This window comes from Bos indicus x Bos taurus, chromosome 12, assembly GCF_003369695.1.
Source record: "Bos indicus x Bos taurus breed Angus x Brahman F1 hybrid chromosome 12, Bos_hybrid_MaternalHap_v2.0, whole genome shotgun sequence".
Classification (NCBI taxonomy): Eukaryota; Metazoa; Chordata; class Mammalia; order Artiodactyla; family Bovidae; genus Bos; species Bos indicus x Bos taurus.
In genome coordinates, this window is record NC_040087.1 from 46197078 (window position 1) to 46223484 (window position 26407).

At 37.8% G+C, this 26407-nt stretch overlaps 1 protein-coding gene and 1 long non-coding RNA gene across 3 annotated transcripts in view; one reads left to right on the forward strand and one right to left on the reverse strand.

Moving 5' to 3' along the window:
- Nucleotides 1-17135, reverse strand: part of DACH1 (dachshund family transcription factor 1) — a 478390-nt gene extending 461255 nt beyond the window's left edge. Inside the window, exon 1 of one of the 2 annotated variants that reach the window (XM_027557664.1) lies at nt 15610-17135. In XM_027557664.1, the coding sequence (XP_027413465.1) occupies nt 15610-16448 (839 nt within the window). In that variant the 5' untranslated portion in view covers nt 16449-17135. The remainder of the gene's footprint in view (nt 1-15609) is intronic. The other variant, XM_027557665.1, reaches the window with a different exon arrangement.
- The window catches only part of LOC113902425, a 29113-nt gene continuing 19339 nt past the window's right edge, over nt 16634-26407 (forward strand). Inside the window, exon 1 of the long non-coding RNA XR_003513815.1 lies at nt 16634-16715. This is a non-coding gene — a long non-coding RNA (uncharacterized LOC113902425). The remainder of the gene's footprint in view (nt 16716-26407) is intronic.

Genomic DNA, 26407 nt, shown 5'->3' on the forward strand with positions numbered 1-26407 from the left:
CTTAAATTTCCACTGACCACTGATTACCTCCTTAAATATTTGTTGTTGTTCAGTTGCTAAGTCATATCTGACTCTTTGGGATGCCATGAACTGCAGCACACCAGGCTTCCCTGTCCTCCACTATTTCCTGGTGTTTGCTCAAACTCAGGTCCATTAAGGCAGTGATGCCATCTAACCATCTCATCCTCTGTCACCCCCTTCTCCTCCTGCCCTCTATCTCTCCCATTGGGTAAGATACAGTCATTCCATGAGATGGTTTTGGAACAGAGTATTAACTCACTATCATCTCTTTTTCCATTCAATATGCTGCTGAGAGCTCAAAACTCGGAATGTTTACTCTAGTTGCCTCATCCATGCATTTCCATTTGACTTGGTAGAAATTCCACATATCACAGTGATTTCAGGGGATGGGAGCTGCTAATAGCTTCTCCCTCAGATCTTATCCTTCTTGAAAAGAATAAACACCCTGCCACTTCCCTGCCTGCCCTCACCCACACGATGGAGGTGATAAATGAAGATGCAATACTCTAAAACTAAAGATTTGACAGCCACACATCAGAGTGATTAGGCAGTACCACAATGTTGTGAGGTGGTCCATTTTTTCACTATGTGCTATAAAAATTGTGAATAGCTTTGATCTAAAAATCCAGATTTGCTTAAACCCCAGTTATGTAATTTCTGTACAAAAGTCTACTATGAGCTATACCTTTGATTCACTTGGATGAATGGCTCCTTAATAATATGCTGAATGAGTGCACAATTTTTATGCTGTTGCTGAACACTGTTTCAGTAAGACAAGCTTTAAAATAAAGCAAAGAACAAGGTAAGCTACAAAACATATGAATGTTTTTTTAACTCTCACAGAAACTACAGCCCCACCTGTCCTTATTATTACTAAATCAGCAATGCCAAAACGCAAACAAGTTTAGATATTGAACCAGTTCAAAAGAAACATGATATGCTGTGTATGGATGAATTTGTGGGACTGCATATTTGTAACCATGGGCTTTCCAGGTGGCATTAGTGGTAAAGAACCCATCTGTCAATAAGGAGACGTAAGAGTCTTGGGTTCAACCCCAGGGTCAGGAAGACCCCCTAGAGAAAGGCATGGCAACCCAATCCAGTATTCTTGCCTGGAGAATCCCAAGGACAGAGAAGCCTGGTGGACTAAAGTCCAAAGGGTCACACAGTGTTGGACACAACTGAAGCGACTTAGCACAGCAAAGCATATTTGTAACCATATATTCAAAAGCAGAAACCTTTACTGAAAGAATCTCAGATAAAAAATTTGCAATGTCAAAAGCACATCAGTAGGACAAAATATAATTGGGGACCTGGAATTCTTATTCTCATTTAATATTTGGGGCTAATTTATCTAAACTTTTCTTTACTCTTCCCTATTAGTAGAGATTAGTTGAAAACACACAGATTTTCCTGATTTAGATTTTGTTTCAAAACTTTGGCTGAATTATTTTGATAATTATTGCTGTTGTTGTTTAGTCTCTAAGTCATATCCAGCTCTTTGCGACCCCGTGGACTGTAGCTCACCAGGCCCCTCTGTCCATGGAATTTCCCAGGCAAGAATATGGAGTCCGTTGCCATGTCCTTCTCCAGGGGATCTCCCCAGCCCAGGGATCAAACCCAGTGTCTCCTGCACTGGCAGACAGATCTTTTACCACTGAGCCACCAAGGAAGCCCCATTTTGATAATTACCTACTTATTAAAAGAGTTAAAATTTCATGTTTATAATACAGTTTTAAATCTATATTGTCATTTACATTTGGTCTGTTGTACTAATATTAGTAAAATTCCATTGATTTAGATATGTTCAATTTTCCAAATAAAACTCTGCCTAAGTTATTAATGGCTTAAAAGCATATTTTCTTTTCCTTTAGTTAACTGTATTTTTCTTAGCATCAGTTTTATAAATAGAGTAAGACACTCCAGGGAAAATATTGAGCTGTACCTAGTGGCTCTCTGGTTGCTGAAATCACTCACTCTTTAGACTTGTGAACCACAAAGCACCCACAGCTCAGCAACTCCCAGAATAGCGCATGCCACGTCATGTCTTACTGCTTTAACATAGTCTTCGAATTCTATCCTCCCAATATAGCTAAGCTCAATATTGAGGAGCACAGCAACAACTGACATCAGAATACAGTCTACAGACTACAGACAACGTCTACAGAATACAGTTCTACCATAAACATATGCTGCTAATATTTAAAGAATACAAATTTATCTTAATTTGGAACTACTTGGGATAAACATTTTAGTTTGAGACCCCAGATGTTCTTACAATTTTGTCTTGTGTAACTTTGTTCTAAAGTGAATGTATGGTCTAGTAAAATTCTCAGTGGGCTTCTGCACTGGGTTAAACGTGAATGTACAATCTCTGCCTAGTCAAACTACACACTTACATGGTGAGAGTGCCAATGAGTATGTTTCATCAGACGTTCCTGGAGGCTGTCTGGCCAATAGGAGGGGTTTGAAACAGTTCCCTAATCACTGTTGAAATCACTGATAGTACTGTCTGTCCACACTATGACAGACAAAAGCTGAAATGTATTAAACATAGCAATCCATCATCCTGCAGATGGAAAGCAGGAGCCAGGCGAGTTCAGAGGCAGTGACTACCCGCTGCTTAACAAAGGCTGGAGTCCTGACAGTTCAGTCCCTTCCTACCTCCTCACTACCACCCCTCCATCTAAGATGAATGAGTGTAATCAATGAGGGAGAAAGCCTGCTGAGGACTTCAAATTCAAACATTGTTACATTTAAAGTGCTGCTTTTTCCCCCTAATCAGAGCTGTTATTGGAACAGTTTTCTCCAAATATAAGCAGATAGGTATTTAAGTAAATGAATTAAATGAATAAACTGTATATTCAAGAAAGCGCATCCTTAGAAAATACCGCATTGGTATGCCATGAAGTTTGGAGAGCCAGTTTTGAAATAAAGATTTGATACAAACATAAAGGAAGTTTTCTCCAAAAGTCACTCAGTTAAGGTTACGTTTACGCGGTTTGAAGCAACTTAATAGTGATGGTCTCTTTGAATGACTAGGGGTTTATTATCTTTAAATAAGCACCAAATAGAAATGAAATGCTATTTGCTGAAGTTTAGTTCATTTCTCATACTTGCGTCTAATATGGGCATGAGTCACAAAATAGCCAAAGGGAGGGAAAAAACCCTCAACTGCTAACAGCACATTAACAAAGTGTAGAAACGAAAGACACTTTTCTTTGGATTTCAGCCTTGTCATTTCCAATTTTCTGCTCCTTGGACATGCTTGTATTCAAATTCTGGAACATCTATTCAGCATATCAATCCTAATTAGACAATCTGGGTCTGGAAAGGATGAGAGCTAGGTCATTTGCATAATTTAATCATAAATACTCAGTGATACATATTTCCAAATGCATTTGTACAATTATCTTTTCATCCTTGGGGCAATGGTATTAATATGATTAGGCAATATTTCTGGAAAAAACAGACAAGTATGCACTCTTTTTAACTGCAGCTTAGGGCGATATGAAAAATTAATTAATTTCTGAAGAAAATCAATTTCTCTACGTGACCACATTAGACATTGCTAAACCAAGACTCGGAAAGCTCTCTCAATCACTGCATTTTATCAGATGCTTCCAAATTCTGATTAGTATGTGAACAATTCAATAGAAAAATTAGTAATATATCAAAAAGTAGCTCAAATTTTGAAGAGATCTGTCTACTTTTCATTTCAGGAATACTACCATGCTTTACTTTAATGCATTGTGATTTAACCAGTCAATGAAAAGCCTGTGCTTTTGGTGTGAACTTATCTTGAGTGATCTTTTATTAATGCACATTAACCAATTTCAAGGACAATAGGATAAAGTTACCTTTGAAATGCTTTCTCAAGCAATGGATTTATGTTTATCTAAAATAATCTTCACACGAGACTGTTTATTATGAAAAAAATTAGGTAAACAAATTTATCCCAAAGAGTACCATTGCTATAAGAAAAACATTTTAATACACTTAATAGAGATATAAGAACCCAGGTGGCTAATCTGATTTTTTTTTAAGAGATTCAGCTTTGTATGTTGATTAGTACAAAAGAAAGAAGTCACATTTGTGAGTTTAAATGTGCTATTCTTCTCTTTTCAATCAAATGAAAAAGTAGAAATGCATGCAAATATTCAATATTCATTTAATTTGCATAAAGGTGCTTGAACAAATTTTTGATTCTAACAAGCTCATTTTTCATGCGTTTTGTCTTTCATCCTAATCTAGCATCTGTCATTCCTTTTTGAAGTTATTATCGGCCCAATTCCCTCTTGGACATGGTTGCTGGGTGACCGGTATCTTAGCACCCACTTTGACAGGAACAGATGTGAATCTGATCAAGAGATTTCCCAAGAGTACCTGAAATCACAAACAACTTTTGTGAAAAACAAACAGCGTCCCTGTCATGGGCCCTTATTTAACCCACTCCCCAAAAGAAAGAGCAAAATAAGTATACGTCAGATCAAATAAATACCATTTGAATTTCATTTCCTAAACTTAGGAGAAAATAAACAAAAATCAATTCTATTTTCACACTGTTGAATTGGAGGAATCCAATTTAAATATCAACAGCTCAAACACCCAGCTTGGATAGATATTTCCAGGTAATTCGTATTCACTAGATTTCACTAGAGTGTCTACCAAACAAAAAGAGGATTTATTATGAGGACAATTTAGGTAATAAAGGTATTTAAGAGAATGAAAGTCCAAAGACTTCTTGTATTAGGTATGATATAAAATTCTATGAAATATCAAGGGTCACTCTACTTAATTACCTAAAATATAAAAGTTCCACCTCTCTTTTCATGCATTATATAGCAAGATCTTTCAAACTGTTTTTCTTTTTTGCAGTTCACTTGGTGCCCTATCAGTCATTATTGAAAATAGGGCTGCAAAGTGCCACTGAAAGACGAAGAAAGAAACTACACATTATCACCAGTACAAAAGTCAGAATAGGTTGCCTTTCCTAAACTAGGTTCTTTGTAAGATGTGGTCGAGTCACATGATCTATCTCCTTTCCTTCCTTTCACAGTCACGGAATGCACAGAGCAACAGCCATGTCAAATCCCCATGAAACTAGTTGGGTCAAACTTTGAAATGAAAAGAAATATTTGTTGCCTTTAGAAATATGACATCAGAGTGATCTTAGGAAACATCCAAACGATGGACTTAATTTTCAGCTTCATTCAAATGCTGTGTGAAGGCAAGGCAGAAAAATGTTAGCTGACAGTGAAACTTAATTTTGTACCACATGACAGCCAATAAAAAATAATAAGCAACACATGTTTAAAACCCTAAATATTTTCTCCCTGATGATCACGACTTATGATAATAAGTGGAAGGTATACCTTCCACTGGAAATCTCTGTGTTTTTCCTCCAAATTCCAAGAATTGATTGTTATAATCATTCTTACTAGGAATTTTTATGTTTGGTCCTTGTTAATAAAGTAACTAATTACCCAAATGACTTTATTAATGCTAAGTGAAAAAAAAGTGAAAAGTCTGAAATTCTTTCTAGTTTTTATTTTAGAAGGAACTTGCTAACCTCAATTTCAAAATCAATCATGGAATTATTTAACCATTATAATGGTCATTTCATATATGTGACTGGAGGGTATATATGTATATGTGTTGCTTTACCATTTATAAAATGTTTCTATGTATACAAGATTGAGAGCAAGTCATTCCATGTGATGAAGTAGGTTCTAAATCTAATGGTGGTCATTTAATGTTGCCAGTTATAAGCAAAGAGATATTATAATCCTACCATTTTATATTAGTCACCATTTGCATATATGTGATATGGCATTTTGATATTCCAGAAATTAAGCAAATGATTAACATCACTTTTCCAACTTAGGCCCAGTCCACATAACTAAAACAAAACTGGCTTTTATGTATGCAATTTGTCAATGATCTCCTTCATTTGTTACTGCTGGTGGCAAAAGTAGCCTTCTGGAAACATTTTCAAGTGATTCAACTAAAAATAAAATAAGAACTTTAACCTTCTAAAATTTGAGCCTAAGAAAATAAAAATATGTTCGTATAAAAATTTGTATTCTGAAATGTAATCACAGGGAATAACTCCCTGGGAAAAAAGTTTTTTCACCTACTAGGACTGGCTTTTCTGTAACAAGAAATTAATAAAAAATACAAGGTAACTGTTTTACTCTAGGATGCATATTCAAAAGTTAGATATTTTACTTTAAAAAGTAGCATCTTAGTCACATGTGAAAACGAATAGCTGCAAAATTTTGATGGCACTGTGTCTTAAGTGTGAAATGTCCTTCATGAATAGTATTTTGTAAATTTCCTAAGAATATATAGTTATGAAATTTGGGAGTTAAACAGGTGTTAACAGAAAGAAAATCAAATTTGACCCAGAAGGCTCCAATATTAAGGTTTGAATTGGGATCAGTTCATTCCTTTCCCATGGGGTAACTTGTATAAATGTAATTCTATGGTTTCATAAAAGCAGGTCAAGTTTCTATCCCTGGGGGTCTTTTGGCAATTTGAAGCATGGAAGCACTGTTCCTGGCTACAAGTTCAAATCTGCATGTATTGTCAATAGTGTGAAGACCAAAAAAAAAAAAAAAAAAAACCGGTCTGTCAAAAGAAGACATTATTCATCTTTGATTATAATATACATTTGTCAGAGCATTCTTAGAAGGTATGAATAAAGGTGTCAGAGGTCACAAGTCATAAAATATTTTAAAACCACTTTTACTAACTTATAAAATTATATGCATATAAGATGATGCAAAAAGGAATGTGAAATATTTTTACTTAGATAACTAAATGCAAAGATGAACTTCTTACCAAATGTCATTTTACAGTTACTATGTCCAAGTGTTTTTATTTTTATTTTTTAATTCTTCAAGCTTTAGATGAGGTAGTCTTTTAAGCAATCACTATTTTATTAATATAAGCTCCTTTCTACTTTGCAAAAAAAAACGCGTGCATGCCTGCACTTTTCTCAATGACGTAATGACTTGACAAATGCCATGGAATGATTGAGAAAGTAATGGATTTCAATTTCACTGGACCTCTACCAGGTGTTTTCAAAGACAATTACAGTCCACTGCAAGAAGTGGTAATACACATCTCCTTATGTAGACCTGCAGATTAACCCATTGACCTCATTCCTAACTCATCTCATTGATGGCAAAGCTTTTAGAAGAGCAATCTTTTTTTCTTAGATTATGAAATTGTTTTCCTATCATTTATCCACTGATTTTAAAGGATATGCTTGCTCTAAAGTGCAAGCATCAATGAAATAAACCAATAAAAGATGTAGTACGATGACATCAAGCACTTTAAATGTTCTTCAATAATGTACATTAAACTACCTAATAGTTTAATGTCAATTTCATACAAAAAAATTATCAAGTATAAATATTTTTCATAGAGAATTAAAAGTATATCTTAGTTATCATAAACTATAGGTCAAGGAAAATCAAGATGTGTTTAATCACTATCTTAATCACCATATAATGTTGTATTTATAATTATATTTTAAAACATTTAAATATAAACTGCATCTTTCACCCTAAATTAATTTTAAATACAGTTTTCTGTGGTCATTCACTAAAGTCAAATTGGCTTTTCGTGTGTCATCTTATATTAAATAAATTATAGAGAGCAAAATTAAGCTGTTTTTATAATTTGTTTGTCCTCTGTCTCTATGCTGTATATGCCTTTTATGTGCATATGTGTGTAGGTATATACACGTATACATATATGTAAAAGCTTTTCTAACAAAGATATTATAATTCCTTAAGCATAAGCATATAGACCACAAATGGGTTAAACTTAATACAAACGAAAACATCCATCACAAAGATTCCTAAAACACTGATCAAAATTTTACACTTGTTGCACACACAAGAACATCCATCCTAGGATAAAATGTGTGATTGGTGAGACTACAATTCAAAATGCTCCAAGTTATTCATTTAAAATCCAGAGGCACTATTAAACTACAAACTGCCTCACTTAAGACATAATTATCATTTCCAAAAAGTTAAGCTAAAAAAATCAAATATTTTAAATATAAAATAAGAATTAATACTATAGATATAGACTACATCAGTATTTAGCAGAACTGTGATGGGTTCAAAGACTAGTTACACCTTCAGTAATTTGTTTAAACCTAAGCAAAATGTTTTTTAAAAATAAGGCTATGAATAAAATAGCTCACCTACTGTTGCTATTAATACAATTTCAGAAAACAATCAGCTTAAGATTTTAACAAAACACTCCTCTGCTTGATGCGTAAAAGTAATGAAATATTTCCTAATTAACATGTTCGAGATTTTTAATTACCTTTACTTTAAAAATGACCATATTTTTAAAACTGAACTAGTAAATTTTTACTAGAAATGCTTCTATGTGTTTCTATAATATAAAATAATTCTGTCAACTAGCACTCTTTCTTTCTGATACATTTTCCTTGTCCTTGAAGTAAAGTCTTTCTTTTTTCTGTTGTGACTGGAGAAGTAATCTAATTATTTAGAAAGTTTTGATACCATATATAAATTCAAAGATAAGTTACACCGTGACTTTTAAATACTTCGTTTAACCCTCTGTTAATTTATTCTAAGGACAGGAAAACATTTCTCAATTCTTCAATGTTACTAACCAAAAGTAACCAATCTAATTTGCTGTCCATTTCACATTTGCTTTGAGAAAATCATGCTTGAAAAGCATATCCAATTTTTTGTCAAACATATACACTACCTTCAAAATCCACTGCATAAGTCTACTTATAGTTAAATTATTGTTATTCTCAAATTATAGTCAATAATTTCTATTTCCTGCAAGAAACATGCAATATACTCTAGGTACTGTGTTCATCTTAGACAACAACACATTTTAGATGTTTTAGTTAAACAGCCTTTTTTTTTTTTTTAATCATTACTCTCTGAAACTTTTTTTTAAGGCAACTGGCTATTCAGTGTGTTGCCATGCTGCAGAGTTTTAGACACTTGAATATATTTTTAAGCAAAAAAATATAAGACAAATTAAACACATAGAGAATTTTCCAGTTTAGTAAGACATCTTTGATAACTTTCACTCAAGTCACGTATGTTTAAATGTGTAAAAGAATCCCAGCTTGATATCCTGGATCAACTCCAAACTAATATGAATCAGAAAGCAATAGGGCCACACCTTTAACAAAATTTAGTCGTTGAACATTTGGATATCCTATTTAGAAAAACCTACATGCAAATTTTTCCTAATGAGTGACTTAGAATCCTCTTATCTTATAAAATAAGTCCAAATAAGAATACACAAGAAATTTAAAATGCACCCGGCTTGAGGTTTCTGATTTTGGATCAGGTTGTGATTAGCATTATTCTCTATTTATGGTTATATGTACTTAATAATTAAAATAAATATGTACATTCAAGTTAGACAGGTATCTGGAACAGGCACACTCAAAAAATTCTCAGAAACCTTCTCAAAGTAAATAGGTGCATCAAAATAAAATGATCCACCATTTAATCCAATACTAATTACTAGACTTAAAATAATAACTAATTACTAGACCAACTATAAATATACTATCCTGGTATTCTGGTTTTCCAAAGAAATAATTTGGTAACCTAACTTCACTATTCTAATTGAGTCATTTCTATTCTGTGACATATTCTAAAAAGGAAATGTCAGCAATTAAGTTATTTAAAGGACAGCTAATGTAGCAAAAAATTATTTTTGATTGGAAATACTTCTGACCAATTGAGGAGAAGGCAAGTAAAGGAATTTGAAGACAATGTGGACTCACAGAGGCTCTGGTATGCAGAGATATATGAGATTTATGCAGATCAAGGCCTTTGATATTCCACTTACCTAAGCCCCATTTGGTGGGTTTTTAAAAAATTCAGGTTTTCTTCATTAAGAAGTAAATTATTGAATATAACAAATATAATGGAAAAGAGACTACTTAATGTAGTCGCTAAGTCTGAAAATATAAATACAAATGTATTTTTAATGTATTCTTAGCTAGAATTTTTAGCTGCAGCAGTCACAGAGACAAACACACACACACACACACACACACACACACACACACGCCTGACCAATCACAGTGCAGTAACTCAGTAGTTAAAAGAATGGCACATGCTAAGGTCATTCCATTCTCATAATAATTCAAACATAAAATGATAGAACTTAATATTAAATACATATTAAAGCATCCAAACAGTTAACATCAAGTTTATCACGATTTTTATTTATTTTAAAGGTATATAACATCATGTGATTTCTCCCCCTGGTGAGCAATCTGAAAATGAAATCCTGGAAAGATTAAATTCAGGCAAAGTTGAACTTTTTATAAGAACCAAGTAATGAAGACCTTAAAACTAAAATGTTTAGTGAAATCTAAAAGACTCACCTGTATCTATTCAGAAGGCATATTTCAAACTAAATTCCTCAGATACAGATTTAAAGGGAGACATTTTACAACCTGTGAGAGTTTCATATCTTATTGAATTTTGTAATACATGTGTTCTATGTTGCTAACACAATGCAATTTAAATGATTATTTTATGTGATTAACAGAGGCAACTGTGTGAAACAATTTAGTAAAATAATCTGGAAAGATAAAATAGTACTAATTGACAGTCAAAGCACAAACTGTTCTTAAAATAACAACTACTTGGTTGCACATTAAGCTAATTTACAAATGCTACTTACATTCCAAAAACAAAACAGCAAATGAGAAACAATAAAGCGTATTATGTTTTCGTATGCTAGTGAATCACACATGGTAAATCACCAAAGAGAAGAGTTATTTATGCTCAAATCCAGCCAAGACTTGAATCAATACTGGGTGTCACATCTCAGGAGGCTGAGGGAGGTAGTGAGGCAAAAAGAGAGTGGCTAATATTGGTCTCAATAATTTATACTCAATTTCCGTGATATGTGGTAGATTAAGCAAAAAAAAAAAAAAGCAGATTTAGACTAATAAAATGAAGTTTAAAAATTCTGTCTTATATGTAAATGCAAAAATTTTATGCATGAAAACTCTGAAAATCAGCCTATTTTGCAGTTTATTTTACATAATACTTGAAGCTTCACAAAATAAAATAGTATATACAAATTAAGTGTCTCCCGGTATTAACTGTGGAACTCAGAAAGTAAACAAGCATGATCTTTATAACTATGTGCACTTTGTTACAATAATGAATATAATATTATTGGAGACTAACTCCAAGAGAAAAAAAAAAAGTAGGTTTTTAAAGATATTATCTAAATAACTCAAGAATTTGTATTTTGCAACATAATTTGATTAAATAAGGTAAACCCAAGGTTAGAATACTCTTAGATTTTATTTATGTATTAGCCATTAAACTGGAATTGACTAATATTTAAAAAGCGTTCAGAAATAAGTGATAAGACCAAGCAAACTTTCACGTTTTAGGTCTTATTCTTCTAATTATGCCATATTTTTTTTGAAATGTTATAAAACGAAACATTAGGCTTTATAGGAGCCATTAATCGACTGTAATACAAAACACTTCAAAAGCATAGTCTCTTTTCATTTGAAGTAATTTTTTTAATTTCTCTGTGCCAAGTATCATAATTATCTGTGAGAAGTGAGACTATATTGTGTTGAAACTTTCTACACAGAGGCATAAAGGCATAACTCCGTGCCATGCAATGAAGGAAATGTTAAATAAATATTGCCATTTTCTGTTAAAAAAAAACTTCTGACAAAAAGAAGCAAGCCAAGAATTAGAAAATAGTTTATACTTCTTATACTAAACTTGCATTCATATATTACTACTGAACAAAAAAAGACATGTAAATTCTCTCAATTTGCTGTCCATAGATGGCTTTGACTTCTAAGACAAAAGAATACTGTCTATGAATAAATGTGTGATCAAACTAACTGGAATCTTTTCAAGTTAAAAACTCCACAAATCTAGGTCTATGTAGGACCCAAATCACAAGCTGGTTTGGAAGATCCTGAGACAAAATCATCTTCTGGTAATATTCAAAGAAAAATTCATTTTCGATAACAAAACAGAATCAAGTCACTTTTCATTACCTGAATTCACAGAAAATCGAATCCTAACCCAAACCTCCAAACAAGCAACTGACTCAGATAAACAGAGTCTTGACCATCTCCATAATTACTTTTCTCTTGTTGTTGTTGTTTAATGGTTACCAGTTAATTAAGTGACCTCTGTTGCAACAGCCATGTTCATGCAACTAATGTTTAGTTTAAAAATAATAACTGGAGGAAGCTGATCAAGGTCAGATTTTGTCCTTTGACAACTTTTAAATATATTTCCTTATATTTTCTTTCATGTTTTGAAACCCCTATTTTATTTAGCTTTACTATCAAGGAGGTGACAGTCTCTGTTTCATCTCCTTGTGGTAATGACAGATGGCTTCAACATTTATTCTAGTGCTCATAGATAGCACACTAATGCAATAGCCCCAAGCAAATTAAATGCACTCCGAGTTTTTTTTTTTTACTAACTTACTGAGCCACTTTGAGTAAGTTTATGAACCTTTCTTTAACATCACTTTGGTTCCTCAGATTTCCTGGTATCTAGATGCTATTAAAAGACATAGTAAGATATATATTCTATAAAAAGTTGAAAGTGCTAAGATTTGATGTTTCTTGCACACTATGTGTGTATTATTTCATACAGTTTGCCTTCTTGCACCGTTCTTCTTCTGCATAAATTATTCCTTTAGATAGTCTCTTAAGTAGCCAGAGGAGAAAGAAACAAGAATGAAAGAAATCAATATATATAGATGAATGAAAAAGGATCTTAATAGTAAGGGAACAAACTGGACTTGAATGAACAGGGTAATTTTAGTTTGGGAAATTCAAGATGAAAAATATTTTAGCTATTGCTTCCAATGTAAAGAAATAAGGCAATAACACTGGTAACTATCACTAAAAAGTAAGGCATCACAATGCAAACAGTGTATTTTGGTGAGAGTTCAGTGATAAGTTTTGTATCTTCTTAGTCAATGGCAGAATTAGGGAAACCTAGGAATATATCTGCAACTACACACCCCTTTTCAGTATTTACATGTTATTTAGGCTTGAGAAAGTCCTATAGTTGATAAAAAGATCAAAATGTAACAGTAAATCAACAAACTTACCACATTTAACCTCAAATGGAGTTCTGGAATAACACATTCCATTGTAAAGTATTAAAACTTTAGAGTACTGATAAGATATTTTTGAAGGGGTAAACAGTTTTACTGAATTTAACTTTTCTTGGTTCTGAAAGTTTTAACTCCAGAGCCTTTGTTAACCTCAGGGAAAAAAATAAATATTTAAAAATTCTTTCCTGGTAACTTTAAGAATATTCTCCAACCATATGGTGAGGACTTCAATTCCAAAACCTAAGCAGAAATTTTAGAAAAAACAAAAGCATCAAGGAAATAATTGTAAGAAGTGTAACACTACCTGTTTTAAATTTAGCATAACTTCGTAATCTTTGAAGCAGTTTTCTCCAGCAATTTTTTGTGTGTTATCTGAAATAGCCATTAATTATCTAGTACAGTGTGTGCTGTGAGAAACAGACAAAGAAGATTCAAGAGCAGAGTGGTTTGGTTACTAAAAGGAAAAAGAGCGCTTCACCAATTTACTGGATAGGTATTTTATCACAATCTTATTTTATCACAGTCTTATCTGAACTGGCTTCAGATTTCAACCAGCATTCTTTATAACAACTCCGTAACAATTTTCTGCCCTGATTTAAACAGCTTTAACAGCAGATTTTTGGCAAATATTTTATACTCTGTACACCCAATTGTCTCTGTAAATGATGTTTAGTGATCAAGATTCACCCTCAATCTTTACTGCCACCTGTCCATATTCTTGGGCACGCGCGCATACACACGCGCGTCTTCAGCGTTCACCAAAAAAGAGTAGAAACGAAGGTTCAAAATCTAGATAAACACTCATGCCCCCCATACAAAGAATGAAGTAAACACGGAAAAGAGTTTCTGGCTGGGTCAGGGTAGGACATTTACTGGATTGGAGTTGGAGCCTTTCTCGTGTTCCCAGGGCACTAACTAGCCAGAAGTCTTCCTCCAAGGAAGAAATAGCTAGGGGCTTTTCTACCCCGGTTTCTTTCTGGTCTAGTCCTGCGCCTCTCTCCTTCCCGCCTCAGTTTCCTTAGTTATACTAGGGGCACACATAAAAAGAAATAAAACTCCGTTCCTCCTCCCAATCTTTAAACTTATTTGGAGGGTACCGAAGTTTCCGCACAAATTTTGCGCGCAGTTCCCACGCGCTCACTTCGAGACTCCAACTTTCCCTGCTTTTTACTCGGCTTCTCTGAACTTCTCCCTCCGCAGCCAACGGTGGGGACAAGACGGTACAGTGAGAGTGGGTGGAAAGGATCACTTCTACCCCGAAACTGACAAGTTACCCCACTCCCGCCCCCTCTCGGTAGATCCTCCCCCAGTGAGCGTTCATTAGCATAAAACTGGTCCGGCCGGGCTCAGGGTCCCGTGGCCTCCAGGGTTCGCGCGCTTTGCGGGACCAGGGGAGCCACGGCACCGGTATTCAGGTCCACAGAGCATCCCAGAGCAAAACCTGCACCTGCTCATTGCGTGAGCTACTAACCTTAAAAAAAAAAGAAAGGAAGGAAGGAAAGAACAGTTTGGAGAGAGAGCGAGACAGCCAACTGCTGTCTTCCCTCCCCATGTCTCCAGTTCAGCCTCCAAGAGTCCCAAGCACCCGGTCACCTCCCCCAACGGCAGGAACATTGCCGGTACCCTCGCGCCTGCCCCGGGCAAACGTACCCCTTTATCTTCTTTGCACACACACGCTCGCGCGCGCGCGCGCGCGGACACACGCACAGATGCGTGCACACACAGACCCCTCCCCTCCCCTCCGCAGGCTTGCCCTCGGGTCTTCAGGGCTGAACTCAATGTGAGTCCCCCGGGATTACTCTGGCCTCCCGGCCTCTGGGACCGTCCCCCTCCCGACCTCCAAGTGACCCACGTCCTAGGCTACCTCGCGGGGCGCTCACCCCTAGCGCGTCTTCCCGCTCCACGAACCCCGCGGGGCAGGGTTACGACCTCCCTCCGCCCCAAGGATCTAGCCCCACGTCTCCGAGCAGCCGGGCCGGTGCCCGGCGCCTCGGGGTGGAACCCGGGTCCGAGGGAGCGCGCAAACACTGGCAGCAGCGCTGAAAGCGTTCCCCAGACGTCCGCGCAGCCCAGGAAGGGCGCTGTGGCCCCTGGAATGGCACCATCCGCCTCCTACCCGCCCAGTCCGCCCCGAGACTTGGGGTTCCCGCCAGCCACATCTGTCGAACCCCCGCGTCCGGGCGAGCAAGGGGCGGACCCGGCCGGAAGAGCGCGATCTGGGCAGGGTGAGGTGCCAACTTCTCAGAAAGGTCGGGAGCGGCCAGCGAGCCCCGAGGAAAGGGAGCAGAGGGCCGCGCTCGACCGGGGCGCGCGGAGAGAACGGAGCCAGGCAGAGAGCGAGGGAAGGGCGAGGGGACCGGTTGGGCAGGGACCAAGGCGGCGGAGACTTCCCTCCCCACCCCCACCGTCCCCCTGGCTCTTTACCTGGCGTTGGTGCAGTCATTGTAGAGGGTCTCGAAGTCCTTTCTGGAGATGAGTTTGCAGCGGTTCACTCCGGGCTGGATGGCGCCCAGTCCCCTCAGGATGCGAACCTGCTCCACATTGCACACCACCGGCGTGATCTCCAGCCGCTTCAGCTTGGTGTAGACCGTGTGCAAGCCCCCCACCAAGTGCTTCAGGAACAGGTCGAAAGCCTGGGGCAGGCAGATCAGCTCGCAGCCCTCCACCGTGAAGGAAGCCACTTTGGCCCCCCTCAGATCCACCATTTTGCACTCATTATTCTGGGGGGTGTTTTCCACTGGGGACGGGGTCGAGTACACGGGTTTGCCGGGGAGGGGGCCGCAGCTGCTGCTACTGCTACTGCTGCTGCTGCTGCTGCTGCTGCTACTGCTACTGCTACTGCCGCCGCCGCCGGTGCTCGCGTTGATGGGGGTGCTGGAGGCGCCAACGCCGCCGCCGGCGCTGATGCTGCCGCCGCCGCCGCCGCCGCCGCCGCCCGCGGTCGCCAGGCTGGGGTTGCAGCCGCCGCCGCCGCCGCCTCCGTTGCCCGCGCTGCCGCCGCCGCCGCCGCCTCCGCTGCCCACGCCGCCGCCGCCGCCGGTGGAGGTGACTGTGCCCGCCGCCGCCGCCGCCGCCGCCGAAGCGATGGGCTCCGGCCGGAACAGAGTTGGCCCCGAGGACGCCGGGGGCCCGATGGACGGAGCCGGAGACGAGGTCGCAGAGGAGGTGGAGGTGGTGGTGCCGGAGGAGGAAGCAGACGTGGAGATCGGGGGTTGAGGGGGGACCAGCTGGGTCGGAGGGATCAAAGCCGCCGGCACTGCCATGGTCACATATAAGGGGGAAACAGAAGGAGGAGAAGCGAGGGGAAAAGTTGCCACACACACACCCCCGGGGAGGGCGAGGGAGGGAGAAAAGGGGGGAGGGAGAAGGAGCTAGGGGGCCACAACCACCACAACTCTGGGAGAGAAGAGAAGAGAAAGGGACAGAAGGGGGGAAAGGAGGTGAGGGTGAGAGAGCGAGCGAGCGCAAAAGGGGCGAGCGAGAGAGGCGCTCTGGAGAGAAACGCACAAAAGTGTCCCGCAAGTCGAAATGTGAGTCCTCTCCGGGGGCTGGGATCGGGGGTTGGTGGGGAGGGGGGGGGGTCGGGCGGGGGCGGGAAGGGTCGGCTGTGGTTGTGTGGGTCCCGCTCTCTAGCACAAAGTTAAGGATGAAGGTGAAAAGGAGGAGGTTTGAAGGACTTGGGTTCTCCCTGGCAAGTACATTGATCAAAGATTGAGAGGGGAATGACAGAGAGAAAATGAGCTGAAAAGTGCAGGCTGCCGGCTGGACGAGTTGTTGTTGTCACACGGTGCAGAGGGGAGGAGCTCCGGAAACTTGAAATACCCTTTGAAGCCGCAAAAACCTCACTCACTAGTATTAACCCAAATTATCCAACCAGGAACTCGGAGCAGAGACTCCGAGAGCGCGAGACCCAGAGAAAGCGAGAGAGCGGGGGAAAAGGGCGGGGAGGGGGGAGAATAAGGAAAGAAACTATGGGAGGGACCGCGAGGAAAAGCCGAGACCCAGAAGTGGCGATCAGAAAGAGAGACCATCTACTTTTCTACTACCGTTAGATTGCATGTCTTAATATTACATTTCGTCTGAGAAGACTCGTAATTTTTTCCAAAACCGTCTAAGCAATCGCCTGCCAACTTAAAGAGGAGCCAGAGCGCTCCGAGCTCTCCTTCAAGGGATTTAGGATGTATCTTGGCTTTTTTTTTTTTTTTTTTTTTGGCAAGAGACATAAATGAAAACACATCCCCTGACTTCATGATTATTAAGAAATTATTTTGAGGAAAATCCACATGAAGCAAAGCGTATGTTTTCTGTATCTGATTATTTTATCTGTCGACTCAACTATTTATTTGTTTAAAGGTAGTGAAAATTCCAGGAGAGTTTTCAATTTGGGGGGGGAAAGTCAGTCTGAAATAGCTTAAGAATCATGGAATGCTCTGTATTCAATTCTTTATTTCCTAATAGATTCTGGAAAGAAAGAAATGCTTGCTACAGAAATGTGGATGGTTCAGGATAACTTCACTTTCGCCCCAAAGGTCAGAAATGCCAATCATATGAAGAGAATTCGAAGAGATCAGGCATCCCTGAAGATTTAGAAAGTGGGGGAGGGGGTGAAGAAAGCCCTACTTTTTCTTACCTAAAACTCTATAAGTAATTAACCCGTCTTGCATAGACGCCAACCATCTTCTCGTCCTTTAAGACCTAAGGCTAGTTGCTAATGTGTTATTTGAATAAATATATATATATATCTATATATGTAGATATATAGATATATATATTCACATATATTTGAAGACTATCATTGTATTTTGGGAAAGTCCTTCTCAATTTGCAGAAATATGTTTTGTAAATAATGAACAAAAACAAAGCTCACTAGTTGACTTGTAAAGGCAGAAAGGGTAGCTATGCTTAAAAACATTGGGCTGAGTTTAGGGTCACTCTCTTCCTGTTTGCCTTCCTCTTTGCTTTTCTTCCCTTTTCTAACTTGTTGCATGGAAGTGCTATTTATTCAAAAAATTTGACCAATCTCTGATTTGAGCACAAGTCAAGTCTGTTCTCGGTTTATATCACTAGGAATCTTAAATAATTAGGCTTTAAACCTGTCTGCACATGTTCATTAACTTCACAAGATAGAAACAATGCTTTAGCATTTGACAGATTTCAAAAATAAACTATTAGCATCAGATTCACAGTTTAGTATTGAAATTATTATCACATTTCTTTTTATCTTTTTAATTCTTTAACCTTTTTGAAGTCTACTGTCAAAAGGTGTAGGAAATATTTATAGAGAAATAGGGCACTATTGACTAATTTGTCTAAGTTTATACTAAACTTTTGGGGATAAAGCAGTTATATCAGGAGGCTTTCCTGGGTCATAAGAATTCAAAAAATTGATTGTTGCTAAAAAGTAGATTAACTTCTATAAGATAGCTAAAGTGTATACAGTTGTTTTGCCTAGTTAGCCAATGTAGTTTGATATATTCAGAAATAATTTATATCAATTTTCACTCTTATCTGACTTCAGTTAAAAGTAGGGATTGGACATACATTACATAAATCAGAACACTTCTTTAAGTGTTTAAGCCTGTTTTGGGCAACAATGCCTTTTTTTTTTTAATTCCAAATGACTATGTTAATCAGTAGAGTTGAGAAAGAAGATATTAAGTCCTGAGAAACTAATTTTATTTTGGAATTGCATGCACAACTTAAACAAACTTGCTATAGTTTTTAAAATGCTAAACTAGTTTCTTCATTTTAAATTCTAGTCCTGCAAATGGAAAAAAATTGAAATTAAATGCCCCAAATCTGCTCTAAGTATTCTCATTTCTCACATTTCCTTAAACTGTCACTCACTCAATACCTGCCACTCTCAGAAGCCATGGACAGGGAGTAATGATAGCTGACCATGCCATAATCCCACCCAACATCAAAGCAAAGTCCAAATTTTCTGCAGGAAAACCTGTGTCTCCCAGCATGTGCTCCATTCAGAGGCAAGGCTTGGGGAGCTGGCCCCGACCTGAGTGGGAGCTTCCTCCCCCTCACCCCCATCTCAGGTCTCTGAAGTGGTTTTGTTTTTGTTTTTTAGGAACTACCACGTACCCCTTTGATCAAACAGTAGTATTAGAAAAGGCACATAATGCAAATTAAAATATTCAGGAAAGAAAACCCTAGAAAAAATTCAAATTTTTTCCTTTCCTGTTTTTTTTTTCTTTTTTTGAGAAATATTACCGATGATTAAGGCAAATGTTATTTCGTAACAGTAGATAAATCAACTGCACAGATTTCAAATTCCCACTCTTCATATCACATCTTTAGGTTTTCAAGCTTTTGTCTTGTTTGTTTATTGTTTTCCATCTCTGGTTGGTTCAAGTCCTCTCCTTCCATCTCCTCCTCTCCAACCTTCACTCGATTTGCATAAGCAAAACTCAAAGTACTGTAACTGATATTAGAAAATTCTCCCTGTGTGTTGTGAAGACGTATTGTGCTGAAATCAATAAGACTGTTTAAAATTCAAAGACCTGCAAATCGTTCTGTTTGTCCTTTGATAGGGCCTGTGCTGATTAAAATGCTACCAAGAAAGCTTAATTGCTGCACTAATTAAGAAGTCTTTAATTTCTTTCCTAGGATATCGTTTGAAGCCGAGCTTGTACCAGTTCAGGGAAGGTATTTTCTTCCCTCCCTCTGCCCCCTCCTGGCCCCTCCCTTCCCCTTCCCCCTCCTTCCGTGGCCCCGACGATATCCCTGTGAATGGAAACTAATAGAGAGAGTGGTCTCAAGGCTCACCATCTATTACTTAACAAAAATCGGCACAGAAGACAGAGTCCCCTGCAGTAGGAAATGCAGTTTTGAGAAGAGCTATAAGGTTGCAGGAGACAGTGAGGAAATACAGAGTAGCTGTTGCAGCAAAAGTCCCGGTGAATACCTGGGTGACAACAGGCACTTTAGCCTGAAGATGAGGGCATCCTATTTGGTTAAAAGGGACAGTGACAAGGAAATGCTTCTGTTGAAACAGGGAAACATAAAAATGTACTTTCAAATCTGTGGTTTAAAAACGAAGAATAAATCTGTAGAAAGGTGGACTTAGAATTGGGATTTGGTGAGTATCATTTTATTTTCTAAGTATAAAAACAGGAATTCTATGGGGATTCATTTTTGACCCTTTTTATAACCCAGGAAGGCAGAGCACTGTATTACATCCATTCCATCTTTATCTATTGACCTATTTTATTCACTGATTTCTCAAGTGGGGAAACTGACTAAATGATTTCACAAAGCTTTCTCTGTAATCAATAGTCATTTTTAAGGTTTATTCATGCTGCATTATAATTCTGGTAAATGACTGCAAAGTAGAAGATTGTAAGATAGATACAAATATTGACAAAGCCAGGATAAGTCATGTCTTTAAATCTTTAGGGCTTCAATATAGCAATTGATATAGTTAAGACTGAAAATGGGGATTTCATAGAATATAAAAATACTAAAATGATCGAGTAACTCTTAAAGGCAATACATATCTGAATGTTTCTTGAACATCTCAAAATTTCCTGAAAGCTTTAAGTATCCTCTCTTTACACATCACTAAATGAAACAGAAACAATTTAGGAATATGCAGAAAGGGGAACAAGAAAAGGCTCCCCGCAATTTTATTCTTTTATTTTTTCCCCAAGTTCAATTAGAAGCATGCACAGAAAAATACAGATGTATATTTCAGATAGATACTGAATTCCTTTCAGTGACAGGACAAGGAGATAACATGCTTAATAGATTCAAAGGGAGACTTACCATTCCAAGCACGACGTCACTCTAATTATGTTTACTCTAATTGAAAGCAAGGTTTTTTGGAATCTGAAATTACTTTCAGAATTTTTTTTTAAATAATGCAAGTGGATCAAATGTTGATCACAAGCATTTCAATCTTTCAAAATGTATTGGAAAATTAAATGAAAAGTGGAGTTTGGTACAAACAATGCCCCAGGGCAAAAAACAACTAACACTAGATTTTCCAGTCCAGCCATAACACAAATCAATTTGAGCACACTTCTATGGCCAGACTGCCAGATTGTTATGACTGCTAATTCACTCAATCAAAGAGTGCATTAGCACACCCGGCACAAATAGCTTTAACAATAGGGTGCACTTCTGAACAATTCTAAGATATAGCACAACGGAGAAGTAAAGAGTAAGATCATTTTTACATCTGCATATGTACTAATGGACCTCTTCCTCAATAGGAAAAAAAAAAATACAAACTTCAGGCAGAGGTTTATAAAACAGCTCTCCAAGTTTGGCAAATCTAGAAAGATAACAGGGTACCAGTAGTTGACTGACTTTGTTAAACGTTTCTCAGGAGAGAGTCCAAAATTGATGTTTGCCCTTCAGTAGTAAATCATTGAAGATGGAGAAATTATGCCAAGTAACTCTCTCAAGCCTTTTTAACTCAGTCACAGGGCCTTACCATCAGCTCATCAGATAAACCCTGACTACCTTAAGCAAAGACTTCTCTACTTTTACGCTTCCTGTCTCTGCTCTCCCCACTTGGGGTTCCAACTTCTGATTTAGAGTCTCACTTCTACAATCTCCCTCTTTTCCAGTTCCTACCTTTCCTCAAACAAGGAATAAGGCTTTTATCTCAAGGATAGTTCTCTAATCAGATGCAGAGAGCTTGGTGATAAATTACCTAAAGGACAGAAGGTGGGAAGCTGAACACGTTATAACTTGAAGCGCTCAAACTTTGTATTACAAACTTCCAGTCTTAATAAAGAAGTGGTTAAAATTATTATAAATAACTCAGACTTGTTTTTCAGCATGGAAATGCATGGGCCATATGTATGCTTACTGAATATATACAGTAATTACCCCGTCATATTCACATTTACCTAGATGTCAGAACCAAATGGCACAATTTGACACCACTGTTTCCTCCCTCAATCTTCTATCCTCACCCCCTTTTCTCCTGGTTCAGAATGAAGGGGACATGTGGCTAAAAATACTTAGCTGATTATGGAGCATATTGTAAGAAATCTCTAAACTCAAGTCGAGGGAGAAAAGGAGAATAGTTAGAGGAGCAAAGAGGAGAACAGTTACAAAGAAGAAAATCATCGTGGACTGGTTTTCCTTATTCCACACTGCACCATTCCTATGACAAGTAGTCAGCTCTGCATAATAATTTAGTTATACTCACCCATCACTACATCCAGCACTAAGCATCTAATTCCATCTGTGGTCTGTGGATTGGTATTAAGAGTTGTCCAGGCAAATATTTGATAATAATAATAAAGTGAGATCATTTTAGAGTTGGATTGTAAAAGGAAGCCACAACAAAAATAGTATAAATTGAGATTAATTCCCTTCATTTCTTAAATCAGGCCATGATAAGGATGGCAGACTGTACTGAAGGTCAAAAAGTCAGGCAGATATTTAAATCCCTGGTTTTCTAGGAAACATTGGACCTTCAATTGCACCTTTTCATATATGCATTTTCTAATTGTCATACTCCTTTCTCTTTAAAAAACCAAAAAGTCATTTTTCTCTAAAGAAGTTCAGTATTGGGACTCACTTGACATAGTTAGACAATAGTTGTACATAGTTGGAAATGGAGGTGGAAAGAAGTCATGTAGTGTAAATGCATGTTTAATTTAAAACATAAAATATGGTATAATTTGCAATGTTAGGAGAAATGTATTAAACTTGATTATAAAAGTTTATACTGATTCACTGCTTTTCTGAGATTGTTTGTACTTATTATCGTGGTCTTTTTCCTTTCTCTTTGCTTTATTAAATAAAAGAAGAGGTCATTGTCCAGCAAATAGCCTATAAAAATTGTTCTATTTGAAGTCAGAAATTTCAAGGATTGTTAAAAAAGAATAAACTGTTTATTTATTTATTGCCCTTCAGAACAAAGAGTTTTTTTTTTAAGTTGAAAGAATAACAATTGCCACCTTCCAGCTCAAGATCTTGTATGTCAAGTTTCAGCCTAGAGCAAATTTTTACAACAAGTTATAAACCCCCTGTAACAGAGGGTTTATTATAATGGAAGTGCTGACACAACCTTAACTATAGCGTTGTAAACGGCTATGCTATAATATCCATTAAGCAGAAAGAAAAATAAGCTGGCTGATCAATAATTTATACAAAGAGTACCAACTGCAGACATAATAACTGTAATGTTTGCAAAGCAATCTCTCTGCTCTCCAGGCCTAACAGTAAACGCAAACTAGCAACGCTGTTAATTTCCAACTCCTACAGATAAGAATACAAACAAATTACTTAAAATTATATTTTGCTCAACATTTAGCATGCCTCGATGGGATAAAATAAAATTTAATTATGATGCAACTTGTGCCGGATGCAAAGCTGTTTTGTTTCCCAGCACATTTTATTATGAAAGGACATTCATTTGGAACATCAATTATGGGGAAATAGTATGTTTCAGTGAGTTGACTTGGGTCAGGCAGGCTCTTCTAAGAGTTATTCAGACATGGAAACAGATTGACACTGTTTAACTTCAAAGAAAGTTACAGGGTTTTACAGAGCCACAACCTGAAATACAATCCTGCGAGCTCTGATCCGAGTCAACTGTCAGTAAAAACACACCTTGTTGTTAGAGTTCATGAGAAAAAAGAAGTTGGTTTAGAAAATGTGGCCATCATTAACAACCAGTGAATCCTGAAGTGCTCAATTAATGGCCAGCCTCCTTTGCGTAGAAGTGAGATGAGTCATTTCTACCTAAAAATGGTAGACCGTAAGATGTGAGCATTATCTTCTTTTCTGGAAAATTCTGAAAAATAGAATTTAGTGGACATCCATATTTGTTACCACTTTGCCTTTTGTAGTGTTTATGTAGATGTGTCATTTTGATCATTTTGTTTCTGTTGATGGCTTTTAAAGCAAGAAAAGAGGATTTGAGAAGAGTCGAAGCAGGGAATGGAATTGAAAGATCCCACAGTGCCCACAATGTACCTACTCAAGGCTGAACCGGACCATACATTTCTGAGGTTCACATATCCATCAGCCTTTTTGTCTGTTCATTTCCTGGGGGTGTGTGGAACCCAGTAGAATGAAGAGACTTTGCTATCAAAGTTGTAAAATGGTATATTACCCTGTGAGCAATTGCACTTGGAAAGGAACCAGTAATTTATATGAGAAGTGTTTAAGATTGCCTGCTCACTCAGTGATCCATGCCAGGTCAGTTCCAGTAATGCCAGAAAACAAAAGGAGGTGCACATCCCTGGGAAAAAGACACCTTATACGCCTTAAGAGCTCGTGAAGGGAAGCACTCAAATGCCATTTTCTCAAATGAACTGGTCATTACCATTTAAAATCCTGAGGGCTGTGAGACTGGGGAGGAGGGAAAGAATTTTTCTTTTGATTTAACAGGGCTCTGAAGTCCTAGTTTTTAAGGGGAAGGTGTTTTGTTGTGACTGTCTCAGCCCTGTGCTTTAGCAAAGGTTAAATCCTGACACAGAAGTGCATTTTCGAACAGCAGAATGGAAAAGGATGAACACAACTGCTCTGAGAATGTGCCTGGCCATCTGAAAAATATGCCAATGAACTTATTTACAAAACCAAAATAAACTCAGAAGCACAGAAAACAAATTATGGTTAACACAGGGGGTGGGAAGTGATGGAGGGGGAGAGATAAATTAGGAGTCTGGGGTTAAAATATATATGCTACATACATAAAATAGTAAACCACAAGGGCTTTCTGTAGAGTACAGTGAACTACACTCAATGTCTTATAATAACCTATAATGGAAAATAATCTGGAAAATGTATATATATATATATGCATGTATAATCACATCACTTTGCTGAACCCTTAAAACTAACACACATTGTAAATGAACTCTACTTCAATTATAAATAAAATAAAACATTCTTTCAGCTTAGGTGTTCAGTCGTGTCCAACTGTTTGTAACCCCATGGACCGCAGCACGCCAGGCCTCCCTGTCCATCATCATCTCCTGGAGTTTGCTCAGACTCATGTCCATTAAGTCGGTGAAGCCATCCAACCACCTCATCCTCTGTTGTCCCCTTCTCCTCCTGCCTTCAATCTTTCCCAGCATCAGGGTCTTTTCTAATAAGTCAATTATTCACATCAGGTGGCCAAAGTATTAGAGTTTCAGCTTCAGCATCAGTCCTTCCAATGACTATTCAGGACTGATTTCCTTTAGGACTGACTGGATTGATCTCACTGAAGTCCAAGGGACTCTCAAGATTCTTTTCCAACACCACAATTCAAAAGCATCAGTTCTTCAGCACTCAGCTTCCTTTATGGTCCAACTCTCACATCCATACATGACTACTGGAAAAACCATAGCTTTGACTACATGGACGTTTGTCGGCAAAGTAATGTCTCTGCTCTTTAATATGCTCTCTAGGTTTGTCAAAGCTTTTCTTCCAAGGAGCAAACATCTTTTAATTTCATGGCTACAGTCACCATCTGCAGTGATTTTGGAACCTAAGAAAATAAAGTCTGTCACTATTTCCATTGTTTCCCCATCTATTTGCCATGAAGTGTTGGGACTGGATGCCATGATCTTCATTTTTTGAATGTTGAGTTTTAATACTTCAATTATAAGTAAAATAAAATATTCTTATACTTCAATAAAGACTAAATAAAATTTAGATATTAACTGTTAAAAATTACCAGCACAGAGAGTAATACATGCTCTGCTAATAATATCTATGCCAGGTTCTGAGTTGTTATTATTAATTTTTTGTTTGACTTGGTTATCTCATATCAACCCCTATATCCACCAGTTTACTGAAGAGGACTGTGGGACACTGGAAGAGTGCTGTATAAAAACTAGTTTCTGGGAATTCTTCACAGGCCTCCTTATTCTGGTGTAACATAATCAAAGTATGGACTCTGAGTATACTGACATCGAGGGAGAGGGTTGCATCACTGCCATCCTCAGTCTCAAGCTTTCCCCATATGTTATAAAAGCATTTTAGTTTTTGAACCAAAGTTCAATTCATTCACATGCCCAGCATAACCCCACTTGAGTGTTTAAAGAAGGAAGTAGGAGAACAATCATTTCCTATATAAGTCAGAATTTATAATTCATTGATTTGCTCAAGACTCAGCACATCCAGGAATCTTTGCAGATAATAACTATCACTGTGCATTCTGATGGGTAAGGCAATTATATTAGGCTTTTACACTTGTTGATATGTTTCTCTTCAGGTGGTCTCAAGTCATTCCCATTCTTTTCAGATAGAGAAT